The sequence below is a fragment of the Ochotona curzoniae genome, unplaced genomic scaffold (assembly GCF_017591425.1).
Source record: "Ochotona curzoniae isolate NIBS_2020 unplaced genomic scaffold, NIBS_Ocur_1.0 contig_3432, whole genome shotgun sequence".
Lineage (NCBI taxonomy): Eukaryota > Metazoa > Chordata > Mammalia > Lagomorpha > Ochotonidae > Ochotona > Ochotona curzoniae.
In genome coordinates, this window is record NW_024465859.1 from 22,931,409 (window position 1) to 22,943,830 (window position 12,422).

At 44.9% G+C, this 12,422-nt stretch overlaps 1 protein-coding gene across 1 annotated transcript in view; it reads right to left on the reverse strand.

The window, feature by feature from the left end:
• Window positions 1-1,144: 1,144 nt before the first annotated feature.
• The window catches only part of NUP160 (nucleoporin 160), a 51,448-nt gene continuing 40,170 nt past the window's right edge, over window positions 1,145-12,422 (reverse strand). The window contains exons 29-36 of the mRNA XM_040980256.1: window positions 11,887-11,947; window positions 10,577-10,687; window positions 10,278-10,401; window positions 8,154-8,255; window positions 7,241-7,382; window positions 4,537-4,662; window positions 3,245-3,349; window positions 1,145-1,702 (exon numbers count right to left, since the gene is read on the reverse strand). Coding sequence (XP_040836190.1) covers window positions 1,613-1,702; window positions 3,245-3,349; window positions 4,537-4,662; window positions 7,241-7,382; window positions 8,154-8,255; window positions 10,278-10,401; window positions 10,577-10,687; window positions 11,887-11,947 — 861 coding nt within the window. The 3' untranslated portion in view covers window positions 1,145-1,612. The remainder of the gene's footprint in view (window positions 1,703-3,244; window positions 3,350-4,536; window positions 4,663-7,240; window positions 7,383-8,153; window positions 8,256-10,277; window positions 10,402-10,576; window positions 10,688-11,886; window positions 11,948-12,422) is intronic.

Consider the following 12,422-nt stretch of genomic DNA (forward strand, 5'->3'; position numbering starts at 1 on the left):
TCTTGCCAACAGTCATCATGGAAAGCACTTCTCCAAGCAGCAGCATGTAAAGAGAGGTTTCTGGAACAGAGCCGGTCTCTTTCTGCTTGTTGCCATCCAGAGAGGAATCGGAATCTGACAATCTCCAGACTGTGCGTTAGGACTCATCAGTTACTTTCAAAATCATTAGGATACGAGGCCACAGATGGTTTTTGAGACCTTTTGATAATAACTATGGATATGTAGAAAGCTGGAGGGCAGTGAAGATGGGTTCTCCCAGGCCGTAACTGGACCAAGCTCCTCACAGGAGTCAGGGCAGAGCTAGAATAACAGACACAGGCTCACACCTCAGCATGCACACACAGCACCACAGGGAGCCATAACTGATAAAGGATATAATGTAAATATTGACAGTATAAAAATTTAAAAAGTGATGGAAAACTCAAGAAAAGCCAAATGGCACATGGCTAAACACTATACAGATTGTTTTCTTGAAAGAAAAAATTTTAATAAACAGAATATAAACCAGATTTTCTTTTTACTTTATCCAAAATTTGTAGGTATGAACGCTTCTGCGTTTGACCATAAGGTCCATATTTTGGTCCATTACATTGCTAGAGTCCCCTCAGGATCCAGTTTGGTTTGATACCAGAAGGTGGTAATAGAATTCACCTTGAAAACCTATAACGACAGATTTTCATTTTTTTTTTCTTTTTTAATTCATTTGTATTGGAAAGTCAGATACACAGACGAAAAGAAGCTCTTCCGTCTGATGATCCACTCCACAAGTGATCACAACAGCCAGAGCTGTGCCAATCTGAAGCCAGGAACCTGGAACCTCTTCTGGGTCGGGGTGGGTGGGTGCAGGTCCCAAGGCTTTGGGCTGACCTTAACTGCTTTCCCAGGTCACAAGCCGGGAGCTGGATGGGAAGTAGGCTGCTGGGATTAGAACCGGCGCCTATATGGGATCCTGGAGCGTGCAAAGTGAGAGCTTTAGCCACTAGGCTACCATGCCAGGCCCCCATTTTTTTTTTCTTAGCTTAGAATTCCTCAACTTTAACCTCATCACTTTAGGTTTAATACAGGCAAATTACTTATTTGTATTTGTATAAGATCATACAAAAACTCCACAATAAATAATGAAAAGACTATGCAAAATCATTAACTTCTGTTTGTAATACAGAAAATACATGTTACTTTTAAACCAAAATAATCCCCTTGAAATACAAAAAAGTGACAGGGAAGAATGAAGACATTTATAGTGACTGCTTCTGGCAGTCAGCCTTGGCAAACCAATAGCCAGCAGCTCTTTCAGGAAAGTGAAGGTAGGTTTTAATTCGCAGATAAAGAATGTCTTCAACAGTTTAAAAAAATAGAAACTCTAAAAAAGCTCGTGAATCATATAGAAAAGCAGCTGAGAGCAGGGCTGGAAGCCGGAGCTTGGGTTAGCACCACCAGCGCAGCACAGGGTCCTGCTGGCTTGGCCTTCGCCCGTGCTCAGAACGCAGGCTCAAATGCTGTACACGTCATTTACAGTCAGGACAAAGGGCTTCAGGCGCAGGCTCCAGGGGCTGAGTCCGGAGTCCCAAGAGGCACCAAGCAGTTGTTTACAAAGGTTAGGTAGCAATCCAGATCACATGTTCCGACGATATAATAAATCCCGGGTTGCCTTGTCAACCTTTTGCTGGTAGTCCTCCAATTTGTCAAGTATTTTCTGGGACAGCTGGAAGAGAAACATACAGAACAGCACAGAGCCCGAGTCAGACTGAAGCTATTATTACTATTACTTCACCAACTAGACTCTTCACTACTCTGCTTCTTGCATTCAACAGTGACGTCAGCTCTGGGACTTGGGTGATAAAATCAGACTTTTCTATTACATATAATACTCCAATCTGGTTTGTTTCTTTCCTTCCCCTCTCCCTCCTTTCTTTCTTTTTTTTAAGATTTATTTATTTATTGGAAAGTCAGACATACAAACAGAATGAGATATAGAGAGGAAGATCTTCCATTCGCTGATTCACTCCCCAAATGGCTGCAACTGCTGGTGCGGTACTGAGCTGAGCCAAGAGCCAGGAGCCAGGAGCTTCTTCCTGGTCTTTCTTGTGGGTGCAGGGTCCCAGGGCTTTGGGCCATCCTCTACTGCTTTCCCCAGGACATAACGACAGAGGTGGATTGGAAGTGGACTAACTGAGACACAAACCAGCACTCAAACAGGATGCCAGCACCACAAGGTAGAATGCTAGCGTGCTGTGCCACTGTGCCAGTCCCATCAATACCAGTATTTAAAATAAAAGCATTACCATTTCTTTCCCAGCATCAAATAAGTCACAGCTCATGTCCCACAGTGACAAGCAGCTGGGATTTTCCAATTTTGGCTCTGGCGTCTGACTCCAGCTTTCTGCTCATGCAGACCTGGGACGGCAATGGTGATGGCGCTGGCAGCGAGGTTCCTGCTACCTAAGTAGGAGAGCTGAACTGAGCTCCCAGCTTCTGGCTCCAGCCTGGCACAATCCTAATGGTCACTAGTTATTTGGGGCAAACAAACAGTGGGTGACAGCCTTCTCACTTACATAGAAACTAAACAAAGCATCCCTTAGGGGCCGGTGCATTAGCTCAAGTGGCTAATCCTCCACCTTCAAATGCAGCATCCCATAAGGGCACTGGTTCATGTATCAGCTGCTCCACTTTCCATCCAGCTTTGCTTATACCTGAGAAGGCATTGGAGGATTGCTCAACGCATTGGGACCCTGCACTTGGGTGGGGGACCTGGAGGAAGCTCTTGGTTCTGGATCAGCTCAGCTTTGGCTGTTGTAGTCATTTGAGGAGTGAACCAGCAGATGGAAGCTCTTTTTCTATTAGAACAGTTCAGGAAGAAAAATATGCAAAAGTATCAGGAGCTTATATTTTGATTCGGTAACTAGTTTGAAATCCTGTTTAGTGAGCTCTAGTAACGGCTTGTGCAGCTACTCCATCTAACTGGTAAACAGGTAAGGGGCTCCTTTCCTGTAGCTAAGCAGCAGCTACTGCATGAATCCCAGGAAACACTCACAAGCGCTGACTTTACTCAGGAGCTGGCAACTGTATTCCAAGCCCCCCTCCTATATGGTCACCTGTCCTGAACCGGAAACCTCTTATGTCTACAAGGGGACAGGGAGGGAATAGGTAACAGGCTGTAAGTGGCTTTCCCTGTGCTAAACTCCTGAGAGCTGGAGAGGAGGCCAGCGCAGCGGCATACAGAAGGACTTAGAGAGCGTTTACTCACCGCCATGTTGTGACTGTTGGCACTGTTCTCGCCCAGAGCCTGGAGAAGCTGGTCAATGGAGGAGTAAGGCAGCCACACCATCGGGGCTGTTGCAGAGAGTGGAAACTGAAAGGGAAACTCGGTTGTTGAAATCAAAACCAAACAGACCTGCAAGGGGCACTGCTTCCGGGCAGCTGTTCTCGTGGGCCTCTAACAGGAAATGCCTAGTCCTGTCTTGTAACAAAAAGTTGCATGTGTACAAGCAGTCACATGCACAAGCAATCTGGGTCTTCCCTTTTCTCTTTTCAACTGGGAAAGTTGTTCCCTCCCTGGCTAAATCAAATACATTTTGCAATTCATGTCATCTCTTATAGAAAACACTCAATGTAACATCTTGAATTGTTAATGATAGTATTTCTATTCTGAAACTGACTGTGAATTCAAATTATCTGAAACAAACAAACAAACAAAAAAACAACCAGGGCCCGGCGCGGTGGTGCAGTGGTTAAAGGTCCTCGCCTTGCACGCCCGGGATCCCATATGGGCGCCGGTTCTGTCTCAGCAGCCCCGCTTCCCTTCCAGCTCCCTGCCTGTGGCCCGGGAAAGCAGTCGAGGACGCCCCAAAGTCTTGGGACCCTGCGCCCGCGTGGGAGACCCGGAAGAGGCTCCTGGCTTCGGATTGGCATAGTATCGGCCGTTGTGCTCACTTGAGGAGTGAATCATTGGATGGAAGATCTTCCTCTCTGTCTCTGCTGTCTGTATATCCGCCTTTCCAATAAAAATTAAAAAACAAATCTTTAAAAACAGAAACAACAAAATCAGGAAAAGTTCTGAGTAGTTTCCTGAGAGTGCTTGCCTCTGCAGCTAACCAAACTTGCTTAAACTTGGTTCTTTCATTACCATTGGAGTGAGGCTGAGCAACTTCCTTAACCCTGGAGTCTATTTTCTCATGAAGATGAGGAGGAAAAGGAGGAACAGGATTAAAGCAGCCCCTTAAATGCCTTAGCGTATTCCCTGCATATATACAACACAACATTATTTTTATTTGCCTCCCTCCAAATACTCACTGAAGCCAGGTTATTTTATCGGAAACAATGAAATATATTCCATTTTAAAAACAGGAAATTATATTACTTCTTGGCCTTTTGGCTAAGATGAAGTGTAAACAGGAAACTACAGTCTAGGAGTGCCAACATTTAGTTGTATAACCAGACAGTAAAGGGCAGACACACTCATTTATCATTCCATTTCTGCCAGACCTTTACCTTGGTGTGTTAATCCAGAAGAAAAAGAAACCATCTACACAGACTTACCTCAATTCCAAAGTACTGATGGCCTTTGCCCAGGACAGCATCCACATATTCTGAGACTAAGTCCACTGCTTCTTCTAAAAGGTCATAGTTTAAATACAGACGAAGCAGCTCAGCGGCGTCCACTTTCTGTAAAAAGTAAGTGATTAGGGCCCACTGCAATGGCCTAGGGGCTTAAGTCCTCGCCTTGAAAGCGCCAGGATCCCATATGGACGCCGGTTCTAATCCCAGCTGCTCCACTTCCCATCCAGCTCCCTGCTTGTGGTCTGGGAAAGCAGTTGAGGATAGCCTCGGGACCCTGCATCCATAGAAGAGACCTGTAGGAAGTTTCTGGGTCCTGGTGTAGCACCAGCCGTTGCGCTCACTTGGGGACTGAATCATCGGATGAAAGATCTTCCTCTCTGCCTCTCCTTCTCTGTATATCTGACTTTGCAATAAAAGTAAATAAATCTTAAAAAAAAAAAAGTAAGTCATTAGGAACATGCCTGGGGTCAGTGCTGTGGGGGTGGTGCAGTGGGTCATGCTGCCACCTGCAGTACTGCTTTGAGCCCCGGCTGCTCCACTTCAGATCCTGCTCTGCTAAGGTGCTTGGGAAAGCAGTGGAGGATAGCCCGGGTGCTTGGGCCCCTGGACCCACACGGCAGATGCAGATAAAGCCTCCAGCTCTCTCTTTAGTCTGGACCTGGCCCCCATTACTGGGGGAGTGAACTAGTGGACAGAAGATCTTTTTCTTTGTCACTCTCTTTTTCTACATTCTAAAGAAATCAGTTAAAACAAAATAAAACCAAAACACCACCACCCATGTCTTGGAACCAGGGCTGTGATATAGCCCCTTGGGCTGCTGCTTGTGTCACTGACATACAGTGAGCACTGGATGAGCAGCGCAAGTGGCCCAGGGTTGACAGCACTGGGCTTTTATGCATCTCAGGGCAGACCTTGGCAGAACCTGTAGCAGAACAAGGTCTGGGTGGTTCCTGCAGGCATTCCAGACATTCCTGAGGAGATAAGGCTAAGATGAGGCACACCCTCACTCTGCCTCAGGCCAGCACCCTGCTGTTTAACCTAACGTTAGGTTCCTGGCTTCACAGTCGGGCCCAGGACACTGGCAGTTCCGGTCATTTGGGAAGTGAAACTGCAGACGGAAGATGTCTTTCTCTCTGTAAGTCTGCCTTTCAAATACATTCATTCATTCACTCATTAAAAGGAACAGGTGGAGTAGTTGTCAAGCAACACAGAAGTGCTTCTTTAAACCAGTGTTGTCAAAATTGGGTGGGATCAATCATTAGTTTCTCAATGCCTAACAAAACACCTTAGGCAGGCTAACTTCACAGGAAAAAGGAATGTGTTTAGAATGTAAGTATCTGGTTCCCTTTTTAGATAAATGATGCCTGAATTCCCACATCTCTATCCTGGGGTTAGAGCTGGATTCCCAGGACCCTGCTACCAGGGCTAAGCACAACGTGAGCTTGTTCCACGCCCTTTCTTCTGTTTTGTTATTCAAGACCTACTTTAACTTTTCTCTACTTCAGTTTCCATATTGGCAAAGTCAGAAATGCTGAGTATGAAAATGACAGCCTGTTCACATTAATTCTCAGAATTACATAAATGACAAATTCAAAACAAGTTCAAAGGATTACCCGTTTAATACCCATTATATCAACAAAGTGACATAAAAGTAAATTCTTTTCACTTTTATGATTTTTGAAAGTGATTCAAAAATCAATAGTTCTTAAACTTAGGCCAAATTAGGAGCTTGTTTAACTACAGATCCTAGGCTCCCAGCTGGCCAAGGGATCCAGGAATACATCATTCCGCAAGCCCATTACCTCATTAGCCTGATGCAGACCATTTGCCTCTGTGGGTCTCCTGGGGTTCATGAGAAGGTGTGGATATTTCAGTGCTGGGCTCCAGCAGGAAGTCCTTAAGCCATGGAGGCAGTTCTCACTCCCAGCTTGCTGGTTTAGGGACTTTTTCCTAAACTGGAAGCTAGGTGAACCTTTTTTCTATAAAGTTAACCTTAGGTTTTTCTAAGTAATGAAAAATAAACTAATATATATGGACCAACTACCTAATTTGGACAACACTGATCTTTTATTGTATTTAAATACTATCCCTGTGAATTTAAGTAATGAATAGTAAACACTGTGTCATACATGTGCTCATTATTCTAAAAATAAAGCCCTTGTTCACCGAGTACACCATGAGGCAGTAACTTAATTACTAATCTGTGGAACTTTAAACACCCAGTACCACGTATGGAATTGAATTTATATTGTTGTTAGTGATTTTTGCTATAACTGAGACACTGCCCAAAGAATGTCAGTGACATAAACAACCACTTCACTGTTTCACTCCTTAAAAAATTTTATTAATCTTTTCAGCTACTTGAAAGACAAATCTACTCATTCAACAAATGCCTGCAAGAGCCAGGCTCTTATAGTTCCATCTTAGTCTCCCACGTGGGCTGCAGGGACCCTGGGACTTGAGCCCTCATCCACCGCTTCCTGTGATACAGGGAGCTGTATCCGAGGCTGAAGAGCTGGAAACTGAACCGGCGCTCCCGAATGGGAGGCACATGTCCCAAGCTGCTGCTTAGCCCACTGTGCCACAATCACTCCCCCTTCATCACTTCCTTTTCAACTGTACCAGAACATTATTTAGAGTGATATAGAGGGCTCACACTCTCTTCCAGTGAAATACCACTTACCTTGTAACTATTTATGAGCCAATTAGGCAGAGGCACTCCGTGAGATAAAAGCTTGTTGATTACACAGTGGTGATACAAATTATTCTGGACTTTGTATTTTTCTAGGTAATTTGATAATAGTTGCCAGGCTTCATCAGTAGCACTGAAAAAGAACAGATGAGCTTCAAATTCTTAAAAGCATCATAACCGAATACTCCTGATTTAGCTAAAAGGTATCTATCATTAGGGTCAATGTGACTTAGGGGAACACTATTTTCTTTTTAATAAGAGTTATTTATTTTTATTGGAAAGTCGGACATACAGAGAGGAGAAGAGACAGAGAGGAAGATCTTCCGTCTAATGGTTTACTCCTAAGCAGCTGCAATGGCTGGAGCTGAGCCAATCCAAAGCCTGGAGCCAGGAGTTTTTCTGGGTCTCCCACGTGGGTGCAGGGTCCCAAGGCCTTGGGCTGTCCTTGACTGCTTTCCCAGGCCACAAGCAGGAAGCTGGATGGGAAGCGGAGCAGCGGGGACACAAATGAGTGCCCATGTGGGATCCCGGCACTTGCCAGGCGAGGCTTAGGCACTGGGTCACCATGCTGGGCCTAACACTTGGCTCTGGCTCCTGCTACCCAGCTGGGTGATCTGCACTGAGTTTCTGGTTCCCAGCTCTGGCCTAATGACCAAGAGCCCTCAGTCACTTGAACAATGAATCACTTAAAAAGAAAGAAAAAGAACAAAATTATCTGTATAAGACAATTTAAGCAAAGAAAGCTACAAGGGGCGGCACTTTGGTACAACAGATTAAGCTGCTACTTTTGAAAAGAACAAAAATATTCACGCTGCCTTTCAAATAAACAAATCTTAAAAAGAATAAAAGCTATCATTTTGAGCAGGTGAGCCTGCCCAAGGAGCAGATGAGCATGGCTGTGTACCTGGACTCTTTAGTGGTGATGACAGAGGACAGCTGATTGGCTGCCAGCCAAGCCCAGGCTTCAGCTTGTGCGGCTTCTCCTCCAAACTGCAACTTGATGCATCTGCAAAGAACAAGGTTTCCCACAAGTAAACCCTCTGCTCAAACTCACGGCTTCATTATGCTACTCAAACCAAAGACAGAAGACCACAATCATTCCAGTCTGCTTCCCAATTTACTATCAGCTGAGCCCATGGCAATGAGCAACTGTTGACAATGTGAAAATCTAAATACATCTCCAATCCACAAACCAGCTGACATACAGTTAGGCATACAATGTGAAAAAGAAACATTTTTATTCTTTTTAAAGATTTGTTTATTTATTTGAAAGGCAGATTTTTACACAGGAAGAGGCGAGATGGGGAGAGATGTTCCATCTGGTAGGTCACTCCCCAAGCAGGCACAACAGCAAAAGCTGAACCAAGCCAAAGCTAGGAGTCAGGAGACTTGTCCAGGTCTCCCACACAGGTGCAGGGTCGCTAGGCTTTGGGCCGTCCTTGACTGCTTTCCCAGTCATAAGCAGGGAGCTGGATGGGAAGCAGAACAGCTGGGACACAAACCAGAGCCATTAATGGATGCCAGAACTTGTAGATGGAGGATTAGCTTGATATACCACCATGCTGGTCCCAAAAGGAATATTTTAATGGGGCCTAGAATGATGGCATAGCGGGTAAAACTACTACTATGTTGCTGGCATCCCACATGGGCTTCACTTCTGATCCAGCTGCTGGTTAATGGCCTGGGAAAGCAGAAGTCAAGTGCTAGACTTCCTGCACTCACACAGGTGAGTGGGAACAATCTCCTGACTTCGTTTCTGCCTGGCCTGGCCCAGCCCTGGCCACTGCAGCCATTCCGAGAGCCGAGTAACAGATGGACTCTATACCGCCATCTCTGCATCTCCCTCTTTCTTTAGAACTTTGCTTTTCAAACAAAATCTTTTATTTTTAATTTATTTATTTTGGGCCCGGCGTGATAGTGTAATGGTTAAGGTCCTTGCCTTGAATGCTCGGGATCCCATATGGGAGCCAGTTTGTATTCCGGCTGCTCCACTTCCCATCCAGCTCCCTGTGACCTGGGAAAGCAGTAGAGATGGCCCAAAGCCTTGGGACCCTGCAGCCATGTGGGAGACCCGGAAGAAGTTCCTGGTTCCTGGCTTTGGATTGGCACAGCCTTTCCAATTAAATAAATAAATCTTAAAGAAAAAAAAATTTAAAAAGATTTATTCATTTTATTGGAAAGGTAGACATACAGAGAGGAAGATCTTTTGTCTGATGATTCACTCCCCAAGCAGCAGCAACGGCTGATGCTGAGCCGATCCGAAGCCAGGAGCCTCTTCTGGGGTTCCCACAAGGGCGCATGGTCCCAAGGCTTTGGGCCGCCCTCGACTGCTTTCCCAGGCTACAAGCAGGGAGCTGGATGGGAAGCAGGGCCACCAGGATTAGAACCAGTGCTCACATGGATTTCTGGCATGTGCAAGGCAAGGACCTTAACCCCTTTGCTATGGCACCAGGCCCAAATAAAATAAAATCTTTGGAAAAAATAAAAAGGGAGGGGACCATTTTTAAAATTAGAGAGGGCAAATTAAAGTTATCTATGTAAAATCACATGCCAGAAAAATAAAACAAGACAAAAGTAGTGCTGGCTTGGGGTGTGCCAGAACCCCTGAGAGCTGATTCAATCTCAAGTACTGCACTTCTCACCCAGCTTTGTTTTACTGTAGCTGGGAAGGCAGAAGATGGCCTCACTGGGCCTCTGCCACTCACATGGTAGATACAAGTGGAGCTCTGGACTCCTGGCTTTAGCCTGGCCCAGTCTATGGGCATCGCAGTCACCTGGGCAGCTAATGAGCAGATGAAAGATCTCTCAGTTTCTCTTAGCAACTGCCTTTATTTGTTTACTGCATGAGTGCAGAGGCCCAAGTGCCACCTTCTGCTGCTTTCCCAGGCATATCAGCAGGGAGCTGTATCAGAAGCAGAGCAGACCAAACTTGAACTGGGACGCTGGCATTATCTTCTATGCCACAACACCGGCTTCCAAATAAATTATAATAAATAAAAGAAAATTAAGACAATAAGTTTATACATACTTGAAAGCAAGTCCCTCAAAGACTGGTGTTAGGGGAAGCTTAAAAGTCTGGCACAGTGATATGGCAGTGTCAAAGAGGCCAGCCTGAACCAAGAGTGTCACCATTTCCTCTGCTGATGAACTTCCTGTAGACACAGAAAAGGCTATTCAGTGTACTCAGAATAGTGACTTCCCACATTGATGAATATCTCAGAACAACAACGGCATGCTTTAGAAGCACCTAGCACACGAACTCCATCGTCTGGTCCTAAACTGCACTGTGGTACCCACAGCCAGAAGCTACACCTGCTGAATCTCTACCTGCGATGGCAACTGCTGACGGATCGTGCTGAGCCAAAGTCAGGCGGATGCGAGCCAAAGAACACTCCTTCTCCAGGTCTTTTAGTTCAAGGATTTCAATCTGCCGATTTGCTAGAAAGCAAAAAAAAGTAGTTTCAAATCCATGAGGAAGTATCTACACTAGATTAATTCAACCTTTCTTCTTGCTTCTAAAAAAAGGTTAACATTTTATTTATTTGAAAGACAGAGTGACAGAGAGACAGTAAGAGAAAGATCTTCTATTTACTGGTTCATCCCCAAGAAGCAGCAACAGGCAAGGCAGGGACAGATCAAAGCCAGGGGCCCACTGCTGTCTTCTGTGTGGGTGGCAGGAGCCTCCGTGCTTGGGCTACTTCCCTCTGCTTTCCCAGGTGCACCAACAGGGCACTGGATAGGAAATAGAGCTGCTAGACTTGAACCAATGCTTCTACGGAACGTGGTGTCACAGGCAACAGCTACTGGTCCTGTCCTTTTCTTTTAAAGATTAAGTAAGACTTTGCAAAGGCATGGAGAAAAGAAAAAAAGGACTGGAGAAAAGGTAATGTAAGTAGCATCCTGCTTGACCTGTACAGCTGAGTCATAACAAAACACTAATAACACAAGTTACTTTATATCAGTAAGAAAGAAACCTGAAAACAGACAAAAAACAAAAAAGAAAGAAAACAAAACAGATAAGAACCTGCTCAGAATGAAAATCAGGCATGTCCAAACCTAGAGCATCGGCTCTGTGTGAAAGAATCTCAGGTATATGTGGTAACGTAAAAGGAATAGGTCTTTACAAAGTATGGCATCAAGCCAGAAGGCAACAGAAACATTGGTTTTTAAGGACTCTTGTTTCTCATACTTCTGTGCAACACTGTTAAATTTCTTTAACTGATTCCTTTTCCTTTGAGAGACAAAACCTGTAGGAGAACATGCTCCCCCCATGTGCTGATTCACTCTGTTTTACACTTGGGTGGCAGGAATGCGATGACTTGAGCTATCGCCACTGCCCCCTAGGGTCTGCATTAGCAAGCAGCAGGCCCAGGTACCAAACACAGGCATGGCAACACCGAAGTCGGTGTCTGAATGGCTGGACCTCATAACTGCCCAGCAGACATTCCAGAAGGCAGTCACACAGGTTAGAATGTGAAAAATTTTAAAAATTGTAATTTTTTCTTTTACAATGTTAAAGAAAGCTTATTTATTTGGTACATAGCAAAGTAATAATATGCAATGTTAGAGTGTAACTAGTGTTAATTACACGTCACATGGAAAGTCCAGCCAAGGGCCAGTCTGTGACCTCGGCTCACCTGGGGCGGCCGTGCATTCTCCATCATGATTCCTCTTGGGAGATGTTCCCGGGCGATCATACTGATGAGAAAAACCAGTGATTAATGGTGAACATTAGTGCTTTATTTTGCTACCATTTACTTTGATTCACAGCTTTCCTGCTTGAATTCTCAACAGAAATGATTTCTGTTTAAACTGGTACAGTTTGTCTTACAAGATCCTACAACTACCAAAGAAACGGAGTTGTTTGCCAAGCTGACTCACTTAGGAATAAACATGTCACTGAGTCCAAGCACATGGATATACCTGCCAGAGTTGTTCTCTGCTGACAACCTGGGCAAAGACTTAGGAAATGCACGAACTATTTCATGGAAGTAGCTGGGCATATGTGACCAGTGGGCACAAAAGGAAACACTCCTGTTACATGTCCTTTATGACAATGATTACAGTTTAAATTAACCAATACAGCTGAAATCAAAGCAGCTGCCACGTGGAGCGCCTTCTGTAGGCCACCCATTGTTTTTCACTCTAAGCAATCTACTCACACGACAGTAAA